Source organism: Chenopodium album, chromosome 6 (assembly GCF_948465745.1).
Source record: "Chenopodium album chromosome 6, dcCheAlbu1.1, whole genome shotgun sequence".
Classification (NCBI taxonomy): Eukaryota; Viridiplantae; Streptophyta; class Magnoliopsida; order Caryophyllales; family Amaranthaceae; genus Chenopodium; species Chenopodium album.
The window spans coordinates 75,115,825-75,139,065 of NC_137839.1; the positions used below are offsets into that span (position 1 = coordinate 75,115,825).

The following is a 23,241-nucleotide window of genomic DNA, read 5'->3' on the forward strand; positions in this document are numbered from 1 at the left end:
TGTTTTATTTCTAAAACTTTAAAGTAAAAAAAGAGTGTGGATAAAACTGTGAAAAAAGATGAAGGAATTTAGCTTAGTTAGATATATATACATGAAGATAGTGGGATATGAAATGACATATGAGTTTAAATTATATTTAAAGTCTATGAGATAAAAAAAAAACAATTTTTATTATAATTCATATATTTTTGTAATGTGTACTAATTAATTGAACTTTATTTTATTATGGTTGAAATGAAACACTTTATTTTCTTACTTGAATTTGTAAGTTGTAGAATGCATAAAGACTTAAAAATAAATATTAAGGAAGCTGACATGTGGCATATGCAGTAATGAGTAACTTGTGATGCCATGTGTTATATGAAAATTTTGTTGTTTGTGTTTTTAAATGTTACACTTTTTTTTTTTTTTTTTTGCAAAAATTTACTCCCTTTATTTTATAATGCAATACTACCAATTGGTTGTTGGTGGAGTGGTGATTGACAGGATAAAATCGTATCTCCTAATCAAAAGAATTACCTAAATCCTCTAACTAATGTAGATAGGAAGTAGGGTCGAATCCACAGGGAAACAAGTCTTTCTATTCCTAATTAATTAACATAATCTTGCCCTGATATAAATTATTAAGTAACCAATTTATTGGTGTAGAGATAATTAAACTAAGGAGACTAAAGTGTAGGGAGAAATCAATTAATCAAAGCCTAGGGTATAGGTTCACCAATAAACAATATTCCATGAGAAAACATAATAACAAATCACCAATGCTATAATTAATTAGATCATAAAGGGCTTTCGCTACGTATTACAATCACAAAATTAATCTACCGGTATTAAATCGCATCTCTCGGATCTTGACTTAACGACTTTATAAGTTAACTCGCCTATTGAAACTAAGCTTAAACGTCAATTCTCATCTCTTAGCTTGGGTTGAGTGTTGTCCTGGTCTTATATGTGCCTATGTTTTTCCTATAGGGAAATTTGGCACTTGCGTCAATCTATAGATGTTGTTTATTTCGAATGTAAGTAGTATGTTTTATGTGTGTTGAATGTGATGCTTGTGCATTGAACATCACTTTGAAACTTAAATATTACCTAAAGCCTACCCACTTTTCCCAAAATTTTCGGTTTGTTATAAAATTAACTCAACTAAAAGCTTAAATAGAAGGTTCAGGCTAAAAAATATGTTTTATAATCTATCACTCCCCATTGGACTTGGAATGTGGATGCAGCATGGACCCTCCTCATTTCCAGCGTAAAATATTCCACTTGAAAGTGGGGGGTTGGATGAGATTTAAACCCGTGAACTTTATGTCACACTTGACTCTAATACCATATTATAGGATCAACTCAACCAAAAATTTAAACTTATGGTTGAGCTCCAGTAATATGTTTTATACTCTATCATGTATCTACATTATTACTTATTAGCCGAGTAGAACATAAAAAGGCGAATTAGTACTTCAAAAAAAAATAGAAAATCATGGATCTCCCCGAGTATACAACAAGGACCTTTATTCCTATGCATAATTCAAACAAAACACAAACTAAACAGAAGTAAAAGAACAAGGCCAGGCCAGGCCGGCCTGCCAGGAGCTTAATTGAATTAAAACTAGAACATCAGATCACTAGCTTAGCATTAGGTCCTTTGTAATCACTTCCAAGTGCAAGATCGAAGACGACTCGAGGGATAGTTTAATGGCAAAGTGAAGGTTGGTTAAAGAAGAGTTCACAGTACCAATTACAACACTGGAGGTTCATGAAACACTGGCCTCTAGTACCTGCAGCCATACACTGGAGTGTCCCCATTTGTTGCGCGATTGAGTAAGCGATCATGGCTTCTTTCAGTCCATTTGGGTTTCTACTAGTCATGAGTTGCTGGTGATAAGCATTTGCATTTACATTGTTATTAGGTTGTTGATGATGAGGACGACGTAGCTCATCCAGCTTATTTCCTTGTTCCATCATTTCTTGAATGATCATAACCTTTTCGACTTCAGGCCTTGCCTCATCACTCACACCGCCTTCTGCTTGAAATTTTCCCATTGCTATTGGAGCTGTATGTATTGATAAATTTATTAGCTTGCTTGCTAGTTATATATATAAGAACGAACATTGTTGCTTAAATTGGTGGACGGCATGCATGCATATATATACATAATATAATATCAAATAACTCCATGCTAATAGAGTATATTGTTGAGCCTATGAGAAAATCCACATGTGAGTGGTGTGTTATTCCACATTGGTTGAGTTTACAAGTGAGAGTTTGTATTGAAATGTATATCCCACATTGAAGAAATAAGAAAGTTGTGTCTACTTTATAAGGCTAAGGTGCTACTCCCCTTATTGCCATATGGTTTATTTTGAGGTGGAACCTCTTTAGATCTATAAAGGGGATAGTAGTGACGGGTGTAGCCCAGGCACGTCTATCATATATCAAGGGTATTTGAGAGTGAAGAATAGCTCAAGTGGTTAGAGTTCTCTTCTCGGTTCCAAGTGATTCTGGAATTGATTCTCATCACACGCTCTTGTGGCTCTCTAAAGAAAGACCAACAAAAAAACAATATACAAAGTTGTGTACTTTAAACTAGTATTTTTATTGTGAGAGACAAACTCCTGTAATGTTGACTGAGTAACTTTTAGCTGTAGATTTAGATCGAGTAATTACCCCTGTAACACTGATTGATCTGAGTAACCCGTAAACATCGTCACTGACGAAATAACTCCTATAACACTAACTGAGTAAGCCCTATAACACTAACAAAGTAACTCTATAATATTAACGTCACACGCTATAGCTGGCCACATAAGAATTTGTGTTTAACAATATGATTCATGATATAATTTTTGTTAGTGTTGTAAGTAAATAGTGAAAAAAAGTCAAACGTATCAATTATATAGGAACATAGGGATTACACCATATATGAAGTGTGTATATTGACTATTTTCCGTATTTATTTCTAAGTGATCACTTGTAGAGAAATAATTAGGTTAATCAAAATTTAATAAATAAATTAAAACCAATTAGGGGGGAAAGAAAATACCAGAGATAGTGATAAACAGAAAGGCTAAGAGAGCCAACTTAGAAGTGGATGAAATCGATTGCTTCTCCATGATTTTTGTTTTTGATTTTGTTTTTTTTTTTTTTTTTATAATATATTACTTTGATTATATTGGAGATGAAGAATTATAACTCCGAATATCATCTATTTATACTAAAAAATTTCCATATTAATTAAGTAATGTTAAGTAATATATCAACCTCTAGTATGGCTAATCAAAACACCCCACCATGATAATTACTGGATTCAATTAGAAATATATCTATCTGCTGCATCAGCACGTGAAATCATTAATGCTAACTGAAACAAATTGGAATCATTTACTGTTTTAGAAGGTTGGGAATTGGGGTGATTGCCTAGAAGTTCCAACAATTAGCTTAACATAGTAATACCTCAGTTTCCAAAAACTACTTATTGCATTGTCATTTAATTGAACAACTATTGATTGCATTGTCATTTAATTGAACTTAGTAAATTTTGGTACAAGAAGTCTACGGAGTAGTATTTTGGATAGGAAATGGGATAATATTGTTTGGATAGAAATTATTTTAAAAACTTCAATTACTACCTTTGATTTTTAGTTGCAACTTTAGAATATTTTATATCTCTCAAATAATACCCCAAAATTGCAACTAAAAAAAATCGGTGGTAGTATGTATAATGAGCTTACATACATAAGTGACTTCTTCCAGTTTGTAGGATGTGGAACATCTAAGGAGTAAGGGTCTAATCTCATTGACTGAACTCAACTGAATTTATTAGAGCTGAACTGAACTCAACTGAACTTATTAGAGCTGAACTGAACTGAATATTTAATTTTATAAGAGAAGGAAATTAGGAGCTAAACTGGACTGAACTTATTAGAGCTAGAGGACGGGTGATAAGAATCGATCCCACGATGTCTTGAAACCGGGAAGTAAGCTCTAACCACTTGAGTTATCCCTCACTCTCACTATACATAAGTTAAAGGTAATATAATTTTAAGGATAAGTAATACGAAGTACAAATTAACCTCTCTTTTTTTTCTTTCTTTTTTTTTTTTTTTTTTGAAAACAATAAGGGAACAATATTAACCGGTTCATCTCTTATTAATCTTTACCTGGCTTATGAAATCTTTTTGTGAGAGAAAAATGGTCAAAGCTAAAAAAAAATGGCCAATCCTTAGCTCTTTCCTAAAGTAAACTCTAATGTGCGTCCAAACCATTGTTGAGTTTTGAAGAAGCTTTCATTGGTTTTTATCGATGGAAAGTTGCAAAATTTTTCTAAGAAATTTTTGTAACTAAACTTTTTCTCTCTCAAAAGACAAATTTTCCAATAAACAAGGTTTATTTTACCGATCTCATACAAAAGACAATGTTTGTCTCCTCTTTTTAAGAGAGAGACATTTCTTATCTTAATATGGAATCATAAATCTAGTGGATTATTGTAAAAATGTTTTGTTGGTGATAAATTATGCGAGATCGCAATAATTAATTACCAATCTTTCAAATACAATCAGATTAATTAAATGAAAAAATCATACGGCTAAAAATAATCGGTAGATTATTGTCTCTCCAACTAATTACTCATTTACTCCCTCCGTCCTTTTATAAAATCTCATCTTTAACATTTATTACATACATTGTGGTGAAGGGAAACTAGTTCTAGATAAAAGGACTAGTTCTTTGCCCGAGCAATGCTCGGATATTCATAGGGGGAAAAAAAAAACTATATTTATATGTGATTTACTATATTTTTGTGTTTGCTTATACATTTTGTATACATTTAATATTTTATTTATTTAAAGTTGTAATTGTTCAATTCTATTACTTTTTTGTCAAAAAAAATCTATTATTTAGGGCCTATTCACATTTATCGAACCGAGCTGAGCTGAACTGAACATAATTGATTGGAGTTGAACTGAACTGATTGGAGCTGAACTGAGCTGAAATAAATATTTTATGAGAGAAGGAAATTAGGAGCTGAATTGAACTAAAGTGATTAGAGCTTAACTGAACTGAACTAAATTGATTGGAGCTGAACTGAACTGAAATTAAGTTGAAGTGAACAGGCCCTTAGGGCCTGTTCTCATTGACTGAATTCATCTGAACTGAGCTGAACTGAACTGAAATGAATATTTTATAAGAGAAGGAAATTAGGAGCTGAGCTAAACTGAACTGAATTGAACTGAACCGAACTGAACTGGACTGAACTGAATTTCAACGGATGAGAACAGGCCCTTAGTCTGTATAATCCCTTTTTTTCTTTTTTCATCAATTATCTTAATGTATTTTAAGGAAAAAAAAAAAGTTTTTGGCAGAAAATTGGAAAATTTGCAAATTGCAGCCATTTAAAGTTCGTATTTTGCAAATTGCAGCCATTAAATTTTTTTTTTTTGCAAATTGCAGCCCAAAAGTTCATTTAAATTGTAAATTGCAGCCCGATTCAACTTTTTCATCGGTTTACAAGTTGAAAAATCTTCGATTAAGGTTTTAGGGGTCATTTTAGCTCTTAAGAGTCCGAATTGAGCTCGGAATTAGCAAAAAAATAACGCAAGTATCTCATTTTGCGTAATAAAAGTGTATCGATTTGTGGAAAACTGTAAATATGAGATACTTACGTTATTTTTTTTCTGATTCTGAGCTCAATTCGGGTCCCTAAGGGATAAAATGACCCCTAAAACCTTAACCGAAGATTTTTCAACATGTAAACCGATGAAAAAATTGAATCGGGCACTACAAGAAAATAACCTTTTCGTAGCGATTATTTTAACCTTTAGTATCGATTGTAATTGCAACAAAAAGCTTTCCCAACGAATGGTCATTCGATACAATATCCCCCGTTGCCTTAGCCTTTAGTAGTGGTTTTCAATATCGCTGGAGTTGGCCTCAATAATCGATACGAAAAACTACATCCAATCGTGGTGATTATTGTAGCGATTACAATCGCTATAAATGTTTAACTCATTTTCTTCAAAAAAAAACTTGTGTATGATCTTTACAAGATTCGAACATGCAACCTCAAACTCTTATATTAAATGTTTCACCAATAAGCTATGACATATTTTATGTACTCTTTGTCAAACAATATTTATATATCTAGTGTTGAAAAGGCTTTTCGTATCGATTTTTAGGATTTAGTGGCGATTGTAAATGATACGATTTCTCAAAATTATATAAATGTGTAAAATAGTGTGGATATGTATTATTATATTTTCCGTATCGATTTTATATGGGAAAACCATGGCGATTGTAAAAATGATACGATATCCTTAGTTATTTCACAAACATACTTGCATATTGTAGCGAATGTACAATCGATACGAAATAATCGCTACGAAAAGTGATTTTTCTTGTAGTAGGGCAGCAATTTACAATTTATACGAACTTTTGGGCTGCAATTTGCAAAATACGAACTTTAAATGACTGCAATTTGCAAATTTCCCCAGAAAATTTTATAATATGAACATAACACGTGTAACTCTAGGCTATTCTGGTGATTACTTTAGTATATACTCCTTGAGTACGTCTTAGTATTAATGGAGAGAGTACAGTAGTATTTATTTTTTGAAGGGAAACTAATTAAGTTGTTGATGAGCACACTACACACCACTCCACACCACTCCACACTTGCGTGTCTATCCTTAAGTCATCCATTGATTTACGTGTTGCATACATGTGTACTGACACTCGGGTTCCCGGGTAAAATCTTTTTTTTTTGTTGTGTTGATGGTTGATTATCACAAACTTTTAGTACTCCGGAGTCCGTAGCACATATTTACCCCTAATAGAAATCTAATATCATATAACTAATATATAAAGCTAAACTTTTAGTCAGGTCACAAGACTGCGACACTTGGCGTTCTAACTTTTCGCCAAATGTCGCGCCACATTAAATAGATTTAAATAGACCTCATAAGATAAAAAAAAAAAGTTAATTTAGAATTCCATTTGGATAGAATTTTAGGATAAAATTAGTTTTATTTTCGATAAAATACCAATATTTCAAATGTACAAATTCAATTATAATTTTATTAAAAAAATTATTAGATTATAATTCTTAAAAATTAATAAATTATTTTTTGTATCATAATATTTTTTTGGGCAATCTTAAAATTCAATAAACAACCCGGGCATCACACGGGCACAAAACTAGTATATACATAAAGGGGAGTTTTCCCCCGAATTTTTAGAGAGTCGCGTAGGATTTAATTTTCTTAGTGCGCCATGTAGGATTATAAATTTTAGTGGTAGCCAATTAAATAAGAGATTATTAATTTCTTTTACAATTAAATAATTCAAATGCCACTTAAGCAAAATTGGCGAATGAGATTTTAAAATTTAAATTAATAAAATACAAAAAATTATCTTTTGAGATTAGGAATTTTATCTAATATTTTAAAACTAATATAATAACAATTTTAATCACATAAATATGAAAAATATTTTTTAAAAAAAATACTAACAAACCGTGCATCGCACGGGCTTCATCTAGTATCATATATTTAAAGACAATATCACACGATGAGAGATATATAAATGATAAATAATTTTAATTTATATATTTGAACTCCCCCCATTCCTTTTTATTCTCTATAATTTGATTTTCACGGTGTTCAATGCACGTTCCTAAACACTGATGATTCTAATGTAGTCTTATGATTTTTTATTACTATAATTTTTAAAAATAAACGATTGTGATTATTTGAATTTTGATTTATTTTTAATAAGTAATTTTAATTAAAAATAATGTTTAAATTATTTTAAATATATTGTTATCTTTCAGAAATTATTTTTTAATATTTTTGAAATTTTGGAAATAAATAACTTTATACGAAGTATAAAATAATTAAAAAATGATTTTAATTAAAGTTACCAATAACTAAAAATAAATCATCTCAGCCATCTATTTTTAATAAATTGTGATAACGTAGACAAAAGTCATAAGACTACATTAGAATTTTCACCTTAAACACATATATAATCAATATGATATGAACAAAAAAAAATTACAAAAAAATAAAATAAAATAATATTTTAAAAATAAATTTTAAAATAAATCTAAAGATAAGATGATTGAAATCCTACATACTATGGTTTTGATCATTATACTTCCTCCGTTTTTTTATTATTGCACCATAAGGGTTGGGTGCAAATATTTTGATAGTGGAAAAAAGTAAGAGAAAGAAAGATAAAAATACAAAATTGCCCATGTAATATATTGATAAACTAAAAAGTAAGTGTGAAAAAGCACGGGTATGTTGGGTATTTGTAGTGTGAACACAAATAATTTTTTTCCTAAAGAGGAAATGGTGCAATATTTGTGAAACTTCCTAAAAAGGCAAGTGGTGCAATAATAAAAGAACGGAGGAAGTAATATAATAGACTAATTGTGAATTTTTAACGTCAAGAGTTTATAAAGTTGAACCTAAATAAAGGAAAATACAGGATTATTTTATATGTCGCGCTGAATTTATAATGAAAAGAATAATCCTACCAATAATACTATATAAAGAGAAAAGGTATTTTGGTTAATAAATTTGGCATTCCTCAAAATACCCCTCTGAAAAGCAAAATTACGTACGAAGTATGTTTTATCCACAATTAAATATTAAATATTTTCCCAAAAAATTACTACCCCTAGCTTATTCATGTTTCACAAAAAAAAACAAAAGGGGTTTTATCACTGGTACCCTCAAAGATTTGACTTTTATCAATGGTGCATCTCATTAAGTTTTCATTATCAGCGGTGCCCCTAATATTTTCACATAATTGCTACAGTGATCATAATGTTATTAAAACGTTTACTAAACGTTAAGTGTGGGTATTTTACAAGGAATAGGTCAGCAATTGAGTTGACAAAAATGCCCCCCCCCCCCCAATCATTAACTCTCCCTTCAAGCCCAACTAATTTCATTTATCACAAAAAAAAGGCAAAAAAATTTGATCGTTCAACTTCTTAGCTCCCTCCTCTGCTCAGAAGCTCCATAGAATCCCTAATTGAAGCATAAATTGTGGAGAATTGCTTTGACAAATTGCGGATTAAGGTTAGTACTCAACTTCAATTTTTATTTTGTAAATTATTTGGTAAAAATTCTTATGTTTTAGGGTATTGAATGGGTTTTTTTGGGTGTTCAATTATGAGTTAGAATAGGGAATAATGATGTAATGTTGTTTGATTTTGATTGAATTCATTCTAGAATTCATGCTAGAGTTAATGACTGGGGGGGGGGCATTTTTGTCAACTCAATTGCTGACCTATTCCTTAAAAAATACCCACACTTAACGTTTAATTAACGTTTTAATCAAATATGATCACTGTAGCAATTAGGTGAAAATATTAGGGGCACCGCTGATAATGAAAACTTAATGAGGTGCACCATTGATAAAAGTCAAATATTTGAGAGTACCAATGATAAAATCCCAAAACAAAAACTATCCTTAAAACAGTAATTTATGTTACATAGAAAAAAATACCCACCAATAAAAAAACTGATTTTTAACAAAAAAAAAAAACAAAATAAAGAACATATATATCACCTTTTTTAGTTAAAAAAAATAATCTCTTTAATCATAACTAAAGACTTGTTCACATTTACTAAACTGATATGAACTGAACTGAATTGGACTGATTGGAGCTGAACTGAACTGAACAGAGCTGAAATGAATATTTTATGAGAGAAGGAAATTAGGAGTTGAAGTAAACTGAACTGAAATTAAGCTGAAGTGAACAGACCATAAGAGGATCACACTACGTGTGTACCTCTTAGCTTGTATATATAAAGTGAAAGGGCATTTGGGTGATAAATTTCATTATCCCCAAATTACCCTACTCATTTCTTCTCTTTTTATTAAAAAAAATAATTGTTTTTTATCAACAATTTTTCACTATATTTTTTTTTTTTTAATCATAATACAGAGGATACCATTTCTAGAAAAAGAAAAGTAGATAAATCAAGCATAATAGATTTTATATTGCTCTTAGCTTGTTTAAATAAATGGAAGGTGCAAGAGATATGATGTGAATACGCCATCGGATTCGAATTATTTTCACGTAGATTTATGATAGTAAAATATTAATTGCGAGTATCGCAAGGTCTTTAAAATAATATCGATTAGTTAATTTAACGTGATTGCAATGATTAAATAATAGGGAAATTAGTCATCTCTTAATTTTTTACAAATTTAGTGAATAATAAGTAGTACTACTATATGTTCCCTCAAAAAAAAAAAAAAAAAAAGTAGTACTACTATATATATTCTGGGTTCCAATTCTTTATCATCATCAGTTAAAATCATTTTAAAAGTGCAAAAGAAAATCATGGCGAATCACTTACTTTCGTTCACTTTGAAGTTGGCTCTCTTAGCATTTTTTATGCTCACTATGGCTGGTATATATATATATATATATTTTTCCGTCTTTTAGCTTAATTGATTAAAGTCGTCAAAAGCAATTATTGTAACATGGTATCAAGATCCAGCGTGTTGAAATCTTGGGTTAATTAGTTTCTGCTTCATGAGTACTCGTGTTAATTATTTAATTAATTACTCCGTATATACTTATTATGATTTTTTTTTTTTTTAAAATGTTGCACACAGGTCCTATGCTCGGCAGGTTGCAACCAACCACCGAGACAAACCCGGAAGTTATGAAGGCTATAATACATGAACTCGGAAAGGAACAACTTGCTGCTTATTATGGCTTGGACGAACCAAAGCTGGCAATGGTCGTAGAGCCGTCCCCATATTGCAGCAGGAAATATGGGCTTTGTCGACAGTCGTCAGATTGTTGTGAAGGCCTTACGTGTAAGCGGATTAAATATCCAGATTGGGCTTGCTCGTAAGATCGATTGCATTGCCAATGGTACGGTACTTGGGATCGGAGTATTTCGATCTATAGTTGATGTAGTAACTTATTTCGAATTTGTAGTGTGAATGAAGTCTTGTGTTAGGACATATGAGGGTGAGTAATGTATCATATACGTGCTCTATCTTATTCCTAGCATGACAAAAGTACTATGTAACTAGCTATGTGTTGTATTTTGTATGTGATACGTACTTAGCTTGAATAAACGTACATTTATGTAGTTTCGTTTACTTTGCATCAATGATTAATAAATCTGAACGGTTTTAAAAGAAGAATTGAAATGTGTTTCATAATTTAGATGATAGAATGACGAACATGTAAAACCTCTCATCAATATTGATCATCAAAGATTCCAAGCTAACATTCTTTCTTCAAAATCAAATTGCCAATACAAGTACACAAGTTTTACATGCCTTTTATAATTATAAAATTACATGTATTTCTATAAACAAAAAGTAGATCAATGATTCAAATTCAAGTTATAAAATATGTTGGACCAAAAATTGGAAATGTAAGGTTTTATGTTACTGTTAAAAACCTTGCAATTCCTGTCCTTTACTTATTGTATTTGCACTTTTAACCTTTAGTAATTTGTAATAATAATATTTTAGATTTTTTTTTTTTTTTTTTTTTTTTTTTTTTTTGTTGTTGTTGTGGTGGTGGTGTTCTACATATCACATATGCCTTCTTTTCTGTTGTGAAATACTACTCTTTCACCTCATCTTCCTTTACTATGTATTTTGATTCAATGATTCCTAACCTCGTACTTGAAACCTAAAGGTGAACCAAACAAGATTTATAACACTTATTCGAATTAAAGAGTAAAGTGAAATCACGAAATAAATGAAGCTAGCTTATTTTAAAACATCTTCACAACACGATCGAGAAATATAGTCTGATTACATTCTTACACCCAATTATCATTTCTCCTTAGTACAAAGCTACAATTTTATCTACAGGTAAATAACAAGTTGACTAGGGCAACTTCCTCAAACCCTTTCCAGCCTTTCAAGCACTCAATGACAATGTTTTCCTAAACAACCATCTCATTTTATAGTACAATCCTAGGTGATGCCACAAATACACAATGCCTTGTGAGATCAAACGCTATGACTTCATCCTCAGGGCTGCGATTACTGAAAAATTGGACTGTCTTCTTTATGTAGAGTCCACTCCTTCACCCTGCTGTCTAGCAAGGTATCTCTCTCTTCTCTCTTTCTGTAAAAATGCATGACAAGACAGAAGTTGAGCATATGGGTGCAATACCAGCTATGAACAAATTTCACAAAACCAGAATTGTGTTCTATTATAACTCACCCATTCATCTATAACAAGTCCTTCACCAATGATCTTCGGCCCAGTGTCCTCTGGTGGCTTCTTCCGTTCTTCAAGCTCCGCCTCTGCCTCCGCTAATTGGCGCTTCAATTTTTCAAAAGCCTTGAGAAACAGAACAAAAGAATGCAAAAAACTGCTTTAGAGACAGACCATGTCTGTAGCGTCAATTGTGCTTTAGTCAAAACGTGCACATTTATGTGTTTTCTGTGTAAGGTAGAGCAGATTATAACTAGCCAGTCAAAGCTCAAGCTGGGTTGAGGCTGCTGTTTTTTCAGCCCGAATTGCAGCTAAGGATGGCCTAAAATGGAAGGATTTTTTTGGGGTGTGGTACGGCCTAAGAATTGCTCTTTAGACTACTTTAGAATTAAGCTTGAGTTTAACAGGTTTGGGCATTATTTATTGCCCAAACGTGGTTCTGCTTAACCATGATCAGCTCTAACAGAGCACTTTTGTAGTTTAACAAAAAGAAAACAGAGCACTTACTGCACTGGGACGCTCTGTGTCTAGAAATATAACACGCAGTATCTGTTCTATGGCTACTTGATCCTTCTGCTCATCAAACTGCATAAAAGAGAAAAAGTGATAAACAATTTGATAAGATACACAGTTTTATTTAAATATTACACGAAATGGACGCGGAAGGAAAAAAACGTTCAAGAAGATCTAATCATAAGGCTTCCTTGATTTTAAAAACCTGAACCAGCATAGCAAACAATCCCATACAACATATGAACAAAGTACATGAGAAGCATTGCTCTGGCAAACTAAGCTTACAGAACCCAATTCACTGAAAAGTATAATTAGAGACAATCTAAATCAAGCTTTATACATTTGAAAATATTGGGAAATGAAACTAGGACTTTGCTGTTTAATTTTGTACTTAAACGAGCAAGTGTTATGATGTTTATGGTTCAATTTTATTTTTAATGTTGTATGGTTTGCTGAGCATAAACTTTTCCTCTTTAACATTTTCTCCATTATACTGGCAATGCTATTCAATCTTTCCTAGATTGGAAGAACCATGTTTGATTTGGATAAAGCAAGTACAAAGCTCTAATGGCCTACACATTTCAATTTAGTGTAACAGTATCTATCCATAGAAGCAACCTTCAAGGCTCAAAAAATTATCAAAGCCGGCACCTTTCTCTCAATGGAAACAAGCCACAATAGCTTGATATTCAAACTTCACCTTCTCTCTTAAAAAAAAAAAAAAAAACAGAAAATATAAAGTTTGGAGCTCACATTTGATCTTTGTGTGAGACAGTGAAAGAAGCAAAAGCAGTTTTAGAGAATCAAAAAGCCTAAAATTTAAACTTGGCAGTAAATGAAGAAAATTAAAGAGAGGAATCCTCCAAGTTGAAGAAGCAGCAACGAGAATGAAGTACTAGGCTTAGTACAAATAGGAACCCAGGCTTATGAATTACTACTAGCTTACAGGAGGAAAAAATAAGGTACACAGAGATAAGGGATGAGAAATTACGGGAGTAAAAAAAAGGAAAATGGATATAAGGGAAGAAGAGAATAAGAAAAATAGACAGGACAACTAGAGTGACATTTATGTTCAACAAAAAAGGGGGAAAAAATCAACTGACTGGAAGTTGCAGTTGACCTTTTTAGAGTGAACTACACTCAGCATGTTCATTAAAAAAAAAAAGAATTACTACATTACCCAACAAAGAAAAAAAATGTTTCACAAAATCTGTCTATGCCACTGGATTCTGCACAATTTCAGGAAAGAGGTCAATGGTCAGACATTTTAGTCTGTCCTAAACCTGCTGATCTGAGAGAAAAATCACACAAACTATTCAATATAACATATCCCATCAAGATAAGAGCACCAAACAGCAATTTCAGTCTTTGGACCCTTTAAATTTAAAGTAGCTATATATTGTAATAAAAGAAATGAAAAAACATCTTCAAATGTAAAACAGTATAGACGCACCATTTCAGGAACATATTCCATCGGTCCTTTCACCTTTAAGCTCATGATTTTGAACTTCACCCTGCTCTTCTGCTCTAACAAGGGCTTTTCATTGTTCTCTGGATGCTCAACGAACTTAAAAACTAGCCGAATCCATGTACAACAAAAAGAATACTGATTAGATTCCAATAAATAAATAAATAACACTAGCTGCAAAGATATGAAAAAAAAAATAGTCAGGCATAAGGGATTTATACCAGTCGCAATGAGGCTCTCGCCAGGAGCAAGAATAGCTCCTGGTGGACGCATAAAACAACTTTTTGGAGCAGTTGTTTGAAACTGAAACAAAGAATTCAATAATGAGATATTGAGATTCATATTTTGGCTTAGAAGGACTTGACGACTCACCACACATAAACCACTAAACAGTAGCACAATTACCAGATCCAAAATAATTGCAGCAAAAGGGGTACAAATCTGTTGCCTGTAAAAATGTCAAATGACAATCTATTCAAAGTCAGCATCCATACCTTGAAAGCTACGTGAGACTTGCTTGTATTTTTAATCTTTATGGCACTCCTAACCTGCTTGCCAGGTTCATCTGTAAGACGGACAAAGTGGGCGTTAGAGCTACACAGCTTTCCACAAAAACATAAATATTAAACTAACAATTACATAAAATTGGTCTATATAGAAAAAGAAACAACCTCTCATCCCTTCCCCATTTAAATGTTCCTCCCATTCTTTATCTCATTTCCATCTTCCCTATCAAGCTCTCCCTTCCACAAAACCCCAGCCCTGAGTCACTATTGAGCTAGCAATCAGCATTTGCATGCAACCCTGGATCTCCTATGAAGAGCATCAGTGAGCTTCGCAGCACTAAATACAGCGAGGCTCACTCAGGCCATATTGAATCTATCATGAACAGCCCTCCTGCACTTTCCCCCTCAATCCTAAGACCCTAACAAACAGACCACGGTAACTTTTATGTAACAGTAAAATGTGGGTAGTCCAACTAATTGTGACCACTGAAGATAAAAAGAGAACTACTTAGTTAACAGATTAGGATGCAAGGAGCTCTCAACGAAGATTAAAAAAACAGGTTAAACAGCCACCTTTAATGAAGTGATGGGCAGTTTGCACTTTGCACATCTAGTCATAGAAACTCCAGAGGGGTTTGGTTGAAGTAATGTTGGGTTTGAGATATTTCAGTGTAGGAAGTAGAGAGAGAGGTTTGGTTTAAAAAAGTAACGAGTAATGCTTTTCAAGGACATCATTGGTATTCTCAAATATGAACGTATACACTTCTTTCCTATCAACAGAACTCATAAAGAATTTTCAAAATCTAATGCAAGCCTTGCACATACACCAAGCATGCATGGAAAATTGCACATATGCATGGCATTCACCAATAAACAGAACTTAGACACTTCTGTCCTAATCAACAGAACTTATAAAGAATTTCCAGAATCTAAAGCAAGCCTTGCACATACACCGGTATACATGTAAAATTGCAGATATGCATGGCAATCACCAATAACCCTAGTAAACACATCACACATGCACGCAGTTACACAAAGTGAAAGAGAGCATAGAAATACTCAAATGCCCAGATAAAAAAATTTTAAAAATATATATATATGGTGATAAATCTGAATACTGAATTATGAGCACAACTCAAGATGAACGAAGAAGATAACTTTTCAGACAGCATAGTGATTAATGAGAAGTTCCCAGCTATAGAAACGAATCTTTGCATCAAGATATACGTTGCCAACTTGCCATAACTCATCGGTGTAGATCCTAATCAGAACGAATAGCAGGCCATCAGAGAAGGCCCTATACCCTGCTACAATTTTACTGTGGTGTGATTAGGGTACTTAGTAGGTGAAGTACCCATCAGGAAGAGCGAAGAGATTGATTAAAACAAAACAGAGAGAGAGCAAGACAGAGTGATTGGGAAAGAAAGATTGAATCTACCCTTTTCAGAAGGATGGCAAGAATTAGGTCACTGATGTGCTGATAATAGCAGTGGCCTGGCTCCAGCCGATGATGGATGTTGGGACCCCTGGTTTTTTACTCCAAAGTCAGTAACTATAATGAGAATAAAATCATCATTTGAGATCCTCCCAAACACAGAAAAGCCCGTAGATCCACATTCACTCACCATCTCAGAGATCTTTCCTGCTATTCTTCTATCAAGAAAATTTGATTTTCTACCATGAGCAATGTAGTGTGTTAGAGCTTATTTTTCCACTTGTGAAGTAAGAAAGCTGAGTTTGTGACTTTATGTACACTAGTGAAGTGGCAGAACTAATAATACTAAATTAGTAGATTGTGTATATTAAACAGCAAAAAACAAGCATTAATCCCAAAAGAATTTTGGGGTCAGATAAAATGAAGCATCATTTGAAATCGTCCGTGAAATGTTCAAGTAAACTAAGCAGCGTCTGAAAGTTAGATCATAGAAAGCTAGGCTAGAGAAAACACACGGGGATAGATAATGAGGGTGACAAAAAAAAGCAATGTTATAAATAATACTTTATCACAGTATTTAAGAAAAGTGGACCTCACATGATATAATACACTTAAAATGGGGTTAAGAGTTTGTTATAAGTATAATCAAGTGGGTCATGAGCTTTAAATAAAGGTAATAGAACAATTTTCACCATTAAACTCTTTTTTTTATAGTGTGTTGCAACTATTGTGACATTTCCATTTTAGAGAAGTGTTGCAACTATAAAGAAACAAATTAAGTAGGTTATTTATTATGAGTAGGAAAAAAAACACATACCAAGTACACGGTAGAGATGTGAAAATTAAATGAAAAAGTCTGGGAAAAGAAAGAGAATAAATTAAATATAAGTGACATAGAAAACCTAGTAATACACAAGGATTAAAGTAAACGAAAGTGTATGAAACGTAATGTCGTGTCCATTATTCAAATAACAAACAAATCAAATCTAATCCAAACCAAATCAGTAATTCAAATCGAATATATTTTTGTAAATCAAATCAGATCGGATTGAAATTTTTGAAAAATCAGATTTTAACGAATTGAAGGGGTTTATATACAAATATACCGAACAAAAAAATTATATCAGAAGTCTAATATTATTTTTAAACTACTTGAATTTAATATAACACTTCCTCGGTTCCCCTAATACTATAACAATTACCATTTTAGAAAGTTTTTCAGATATTGCAACATTTTTCTATTTGCACATGTCTTCTCTCTTTCTCCCTCCTCATCACATGGATCCCTATCTTTATTCCTTCGTATCTCTCTCCTCTTCTTAAAATCCGTGTCCAACCCCCTATGTTGCAATATTAGGGAAACAGAGTAAGGGCCTGTTCACATTTACTGAACTGATTAGAGCTAAACTGAAGATTAGAGCTGAGGTGAGCTGAACTGAATATTTTATGAGAGAGGGAAATTAGGAGTTGAACTGAACTGCTTGGAGCTGAGGTGAACTGAACTGCTTGGAGCTGAGGTGAACTGAACTGCTTGGAGCTGAGCTGAAATTAAGTAAATGTCAACGAGCCCTAAGTAGAATACAAATATCACAACTAAGCTATTTAAATCCTTCCTAAGACATATTTTGGGATTTTGAATAATTGTAAACCTATTTGTAATATTTTGTATTTTTTAAATTTGTTAAAACAAATCAGGTTATTTGCCAAAAAAAAAAATGGTTAACAACAACAACAAAGGTTTCGTAGCCGATCCTTTCTAATATACCACGCGTCCATTGAAGCATACGCATCTCTGCCACATCCATCTTGAAAATACTCCGTAACAATGTTGCACAACATAACGCTCTATACCATACATAGGAAGGTTTAATTGTCGCGCGGTAGTATTTTACCTTCAATAGGGCAAGCCATATTCACATAAGCCATAGGATTAACCACATGGGAACCTATCACCCGCTGCTTTGATTTAAAGCATTCAGAACCTTTACACATTACTCACATCCAAATACTACCGTCCTAGAATATCTCCCTTGCCTCCCAAACTTCTTATTGCACTAAACTTACACTACAAACATTTTGTTTTACACAAAGCCTTGCCAATTATGTCTCCACAATTCCAACTTGTTTCCTACACCTTATTTCCTCTCATTAATTGTCACATTAAAAAACATCATGCACCATAGTATAACTTCTTGAATTGAACTCTTCAATTCGTCCAAAGATATTGCCAAAAAAGGGGGCTAAGTGTAGACTCGCCGGACCATTGTACTCTGAACGTTACAGGGAACTCTTTTATCTAAGGAACAATTATTTGAACGCACAAGGTAACTTCGTAGTACACATCCTTAATGATGTTAACATATTTCAATAAAATGTCTTTCCTTATTAACGCTTAACAAAGTACTTCTCATGGTACCTTATCATAGGCCTGCACCAAATCAATGAGAACCTTGTGCAAATCCTTTTTCTAATCCTTATAGCTCCCCACTAGTAATCTTATGAGTTAAAATGCCTCAACTCCACAACCGCATATTGGTCTCCGCAATCCACACACTCATTTTTATCCTTTGTCTAAACACTCGTTCCCACAATCCTCACACTCATCTATCAACAATTGCTAACTACAACCATTGCCTAATTTAAATTTTAGCTTTCTCGTAGGCCTTCACCAAATCAATGAAGACTTGAGTGAACCCTTTTCTTATCCTAATAGTTCTCCACTAGTTATCTTATGAGTTGAAATGCCTCCACAGCCCTACGGGGCTACAATTGATCTTCCTAGCATAAAGCCAAATTGGTTCTCCATGATCCTCACACTGCTCTTTATCCCATGTTTTAACACTTGCTTAGCCACTCTCACGATCCTCGTACGCATCTATGAGTAATTGCTAGCTAAAAGCATTGCCTAATTTAAATTTTAGTTTTCTCAAAAACTACGATCAAGTTTTTGGATATCAGCATAAGTCACACTGATTTTATAGTTGCCCCTTTACAATGGATGAGATAAGACTAGTGCGGTAAACTAATTTGAAGCTCATCAGCAGGCTTTTTTATGAACAACCTCTTAAATTAAAAACCTTCAATCTGAAAATAGCAATGATACCATATAGAGCTATAGAAACTCCCTCAGTCACAACCTTACTAGATGAAATGAATCTAGAAGACGCCCACATTTTCCATCAAGAACAATTTTCAAATGAACACAAAATAGTTATGAATTTAACATTAATTTTCACCAAAACAAACTTTGTATAAGTGATATATTTACCCCCATCTTTCACCACTCTATCTAATTAGTGTGCCCAGAGATATCAAAAGACAACCAACTGCATTTTCATTAAATATGCAAATTATATGCACAAATCTAAAACTAGCATATTTGTCTATCATCACTCTGTTATATCTTCTTACAATATGGTTATTTAGCCGTAATTTCGCAACTTGTTTGGTATGTGGTGATAAATGGTGGTAAATGAAATTAATGTTATCAGGAAATTCTCATGCCATCATGATTCATGGTAATGATTATCCATCCCCAAATCATTTCCTTAATAAATCTTCACAACCATACATTACCAATCAATAGGTGGTATTCAGTAATTAAAAAAAACTATTAAGAGAAATATAAGTTTGAGGTTATACTTTCAGTACCAAGGTAATAAAACATAGCCTTTTCTTACAAACCAAACACAAAAATAAGATTTGTTCCTACAAATTATGATTGCTTATCAAACGAACCGTCAATGTATGTATGTGACACAAAGAGATGCAAATACATGTAGCTTGCTACAAACCAAAAGTTTCCAAGAGGACAAAGTTAATATCTGACATTAATAGCTTCAGGCAAAGCCCGACTCTTTCTACAAAACAATTCCCACTATAAATTGAAAACTCCATTATCAATTATTGTGTGACACGTGCACTAGACTTATATTGCATACAAAGACTCGTGGTAGCTTCTACGTAAAGGGTTATAATGACTCATGGCATATAGTGAAGTGTAACCTATATGAAGTTGAACAAGATTTAAAATATTTTCATTCAAGAAGTTACACCAGTAAATACTTAATACTCAAATCAAACAAGTCAAGTTAGAATCAAATGTCTTGACTATGTCTAATCAAACAGGAGAGATTAACGACAGGAGACCATTAACCAGTTTATCTTTGGCAGAAACATCAACACAGCCTATCATTACTCCAAGCGGCACGCACCCTTCACCCTCAATCAAAGTATGGAACCTTCCTTAATCCGATACGACATAATTTGGAACATGCAACGCGCACTCAACACTCTAACATTAGGTCATGCTTTTATAATTTTATGAACTCATACAATGAACAAATTCTAGATAAGCACAATTTCAGGGTGAAAAAATCAAAGCTTTGAATGACATCAACTTGTGGTGAATTTATAAAATTCAGACCAAATAGTCATCCAACGTCAACCAAGTACCAACACTTAGTCAATCAAACAATACAACAACCAATCAAAGCACTAGCAATGTGAATATTTGAGAACAACATTCATACAATGTACAACCCTATTTTTATTTTTGTAAAACAAATGTTACAACCCTACTTCCATGAAAAACAACTGTATTTTGTCAAATTTCACAAGAACATAATCACCAAAATTTGCTAAAATTAAAATTCATGATCAACACTAAAACAAAACCCCAATTCACAAAAATGCTCAAAAACACAAAATAAAAAATCTATTAAAAAGTCAACTTGAGAAAAGTGAGTCAAATGAGAGAGAAAGAGAGTATACAAGGGAAATAGAGCTTGTTGGAGGGATCAAGGCGAAGACGGCGTCGAGTAGGAAGCAAAGATCTAGCAACAGAAGTAACAGAAGGAGCAGCAGGTTGAGAATTTGAGCCTTCACCATTGTTATTGTTGTGATTATGACCACTTTGCATCATTACAGAATTAGCAGAAGTTACAGAAGAAGATGAAATTGAGGGATTATTTTGACGAAATGGGATCTTAAAAAGACCCCAAACTTTTCCTCCTCCTTCAGATCCTTCCTCAGTTATCGCCATTTTTACACCATTTAAAAAGCTTCAATTTTGATTATTTTTCCTTCAATTTTTTTGGGTTTTTTTTGCTGGTTTTAAATTGAAATGGGTTGTTTCAATTTTGGAAGAGGAGAGAGAAAATGGAGTTGAAGAAGACTTTTTGGTTTGAGTTGTTTCTGCTTTTTCTTCAACTTTGGAGAGAGAAAAAGGAAATGGTGGGCCGGGGAGTGGGGAAGATGATGATGATGACTGTGTGAGGGAGGAGATTGCGGTTTTAGACTTTAACTTTCTACTAATCCAATACTAATTTGGTTTCAAAAATCAAACAAAACTTTTGTTTTTTTATTAATCAAAAATTCAACATTGTTTGAAATTATTAAAATAAATAGACATTGTTTGAAATTATTAAAATAGACCATTTTAGGTGGTATTTTTAGTGCAATAAAACTAGTTTAAAATGGTGAGGTGAGTGGTATTGGTTGTTGAAAAATTGTTAGTTGAAACTTGAGATTTTAACTAATACAATCCGCTTTTTTGTCAAAAATATATACTTCAATATAATTCGATGGAGATTGAGAGGTTAATTAGGTTAGTTATGGGGAGTACAGATATATAATTCGGTGTTTGGATTTAATTTGTGTCTTGTCATGATATTTCAATTTTTGACAAATGGTGACAAGTGATCAGAATTGACAAACAAGTTACAAAATAAATGTTTAAATAGGTACATGTGATACTTGAACGAATCACATTTTAACAAATTTGGAATGGTAGTATAAATGGAGTTGGATGTCGAATAAATGTTTTTGAAATCGAAATAAACAAATAGAAAGGTAGTTGAATAATGAAAGTTGGTACTTGGTAGAGATTGGGAGGTACATTTATGAGCTAAAATTGACAAGTTATGAATTAGTTTAAACCACAGGGTTTTTAATAAAACTGAAGTTGAAAGCTTGCAAAGTCTTCAAATTTGGAAGGTACGTAGTTTTCATAATATTGATTGAGGTGCTTGATTACTTACTTTAAAGGAATAATTAGGTGGCCTAAACGTTTGTTACTTTTCTATAGTAATGTAATTAACATATTTTATACTTAAATTGGTATGTTATCTTGATTTTAGTAGGTATAACAATTACAAAAAGAAAAAGAGTAATTTTAATGGCATAAAATAATGGTTACAACTAGTGTAGGTTTTTGTGCCACGCTGAATTTTCAAGATGAGATTATTTTAAATTAATAATTACCCTTCTAATGATAAGCCACAACGGTTAAATCTCAGATGTATACATATATTACCCGTGATTGTTGGATATATATTATTTGGAACCCTTAAAATTTGCCAAGCTAACAAGCATGCAAGCTAAGGCAACATTGCACAACATGTGCTATTAGCTTAGTTTATTAAGTGATGATATTGATATTTGATAATTGATACTATATGATAGTAGCTTAAATTGTACTAATGAAATTATAAGTCCAAAAACTTCCTAGTGTTATTGCTCTAAGCCTCTAATAGTGTATAGCAAGTGCATCACATTGCTAGAAAATGGTTCTATATCTTGATAAATTTCTAATAAAATGATCAACTCTTGGTGTCGAATACACGTAAAAAACTTTTGAAAAAGAAAATAAAAAAACCCAGTTCAAGTTTTGAATGAACTAGTTAAAAGACTCAAAACTCCAACACATGAAATAAATGTAGCGTGCAAATGGCAAAAGGCAAAGCCAACAAAATTTAAAAAGGGTGCATTCATCGTGTAATGACTGTCATCTAGGGGTCTCAAATTCTATAAATTGAGTGACTACTATATTATAATTTTGGTTTGCCAACGACAAGTCACCTAAGCTCATTCGTTTTTAGGTAATCATTTTGTACCTAGCTAACTAGCTTAATCACTTTGATCGCTTTATGTCATGTATTAAAAATTGTATACAGTGACATTATTAATTAAGTAGTTAATTATACAAAACTTCAACCTTAACTATGTATAAAGTCCAACGCAATTAAGCTCATACCTCTCTGAGAAGAATTGTGCTTAGATTGAAGAGAATGTATTAGGCAAGACGATCAGGTTTTATTT

The 23,241-nt window shown here is 32.6% G+C and overlaps 1 protein-coding gene and 2 long non-coding RNA genes across 3 annotated transcripts; 1 reads left to right on the top strand and 2 right to left on the bottom strand.

Moving 5' to 3' along the window:
- Nucleotides 1-1,693: 1,693 nt before the first annotated feature.
- On the bottom strand, nucleotides 1,694-3,291 carry LOC145635300 (uncharacterized). Its single transcript, XR_014113830.1, has 2 exons — nucleotides 3,045-3,291; nucleotides 1,694-2,054 (listed from the first exon to the last, which is right to left on the bottom strand). It is a non-coding gene; the product is annotated as an uncharacterized LOC145635300 (long non-coding RNA).
- Nucleotides 3,292-8,930: 5,639 nt separating this feature from the next.
- On the top strand, nucleotides 8,931-11,128 carry LOC145636321 (uncharacterized). Its single transcript, XR_014114104.1, has 2 exons — nucleotides 8,931-9,087; nucleotides 10,640-11,128. It is a non-coding gene; the product is annotated as an uncharacterized LOC145636321 (long non-coding RNA).
- A 606-nt stretch (nucleotides 11,129-11,734) lies between these two features.
- Nucleotides 11,735-21,425, bottom strand: LOC145636320 (vesicle-associated protein 4-1-like). The gene is made up of 7 exons (XM_081687847.1): nucleotides 20,914-21,425; nucleotides 14,694-14,764; nucleotides 14,421-14,502; nucleotides 14,185-14,306; nucleotides 12,726-12,803; nucleotides 12,225-12,344; nucleotides 11,735-12,125 (listed from the first exon to the last, which is right to left on the bottom strand). The coding sequence occupies exons 1-7, from the start codon at nucleotides 21,182-21,184 to the stop codon at nucleotides 12,066-12,068; spliced, it is 804 nt and encodes a 267-aa protein (XP_081543973.1). The 5' UTR covers nucleotides 21,185-21,425; the 3' UTR covers nucleotides 11,735-12,065.
- Between the last annotated feature and the right edge of the window lie 1,816 nt (nucleotides 21,426-23,241).

Bases quoted from the DNA above. Each gene is read 5' to 3' on its own strand.
- LOC145636320 (XM_081687847.1), bottom strand. From the start codon at position 21,184: ATGGCGATAACTGAGGAAGGATCTGAAGGAGGAGGAAAAGTTTGGGGT. The intron at 14,765-20,913 runs GTATACTCTCTT...TCCGTCTTACAG, and splicing joins CAACAAGCTCTATTTCCCTT to ATGAACCTGGCAAGCAGGTT. The intron at 12,345-12,725 runs GTAAGTGCTCTG...CTGTTTCTCAAG, and splicing joins ACACAGAGCGTCCCAGTGCA to GCTTTTGAAAAATTGAAGCG.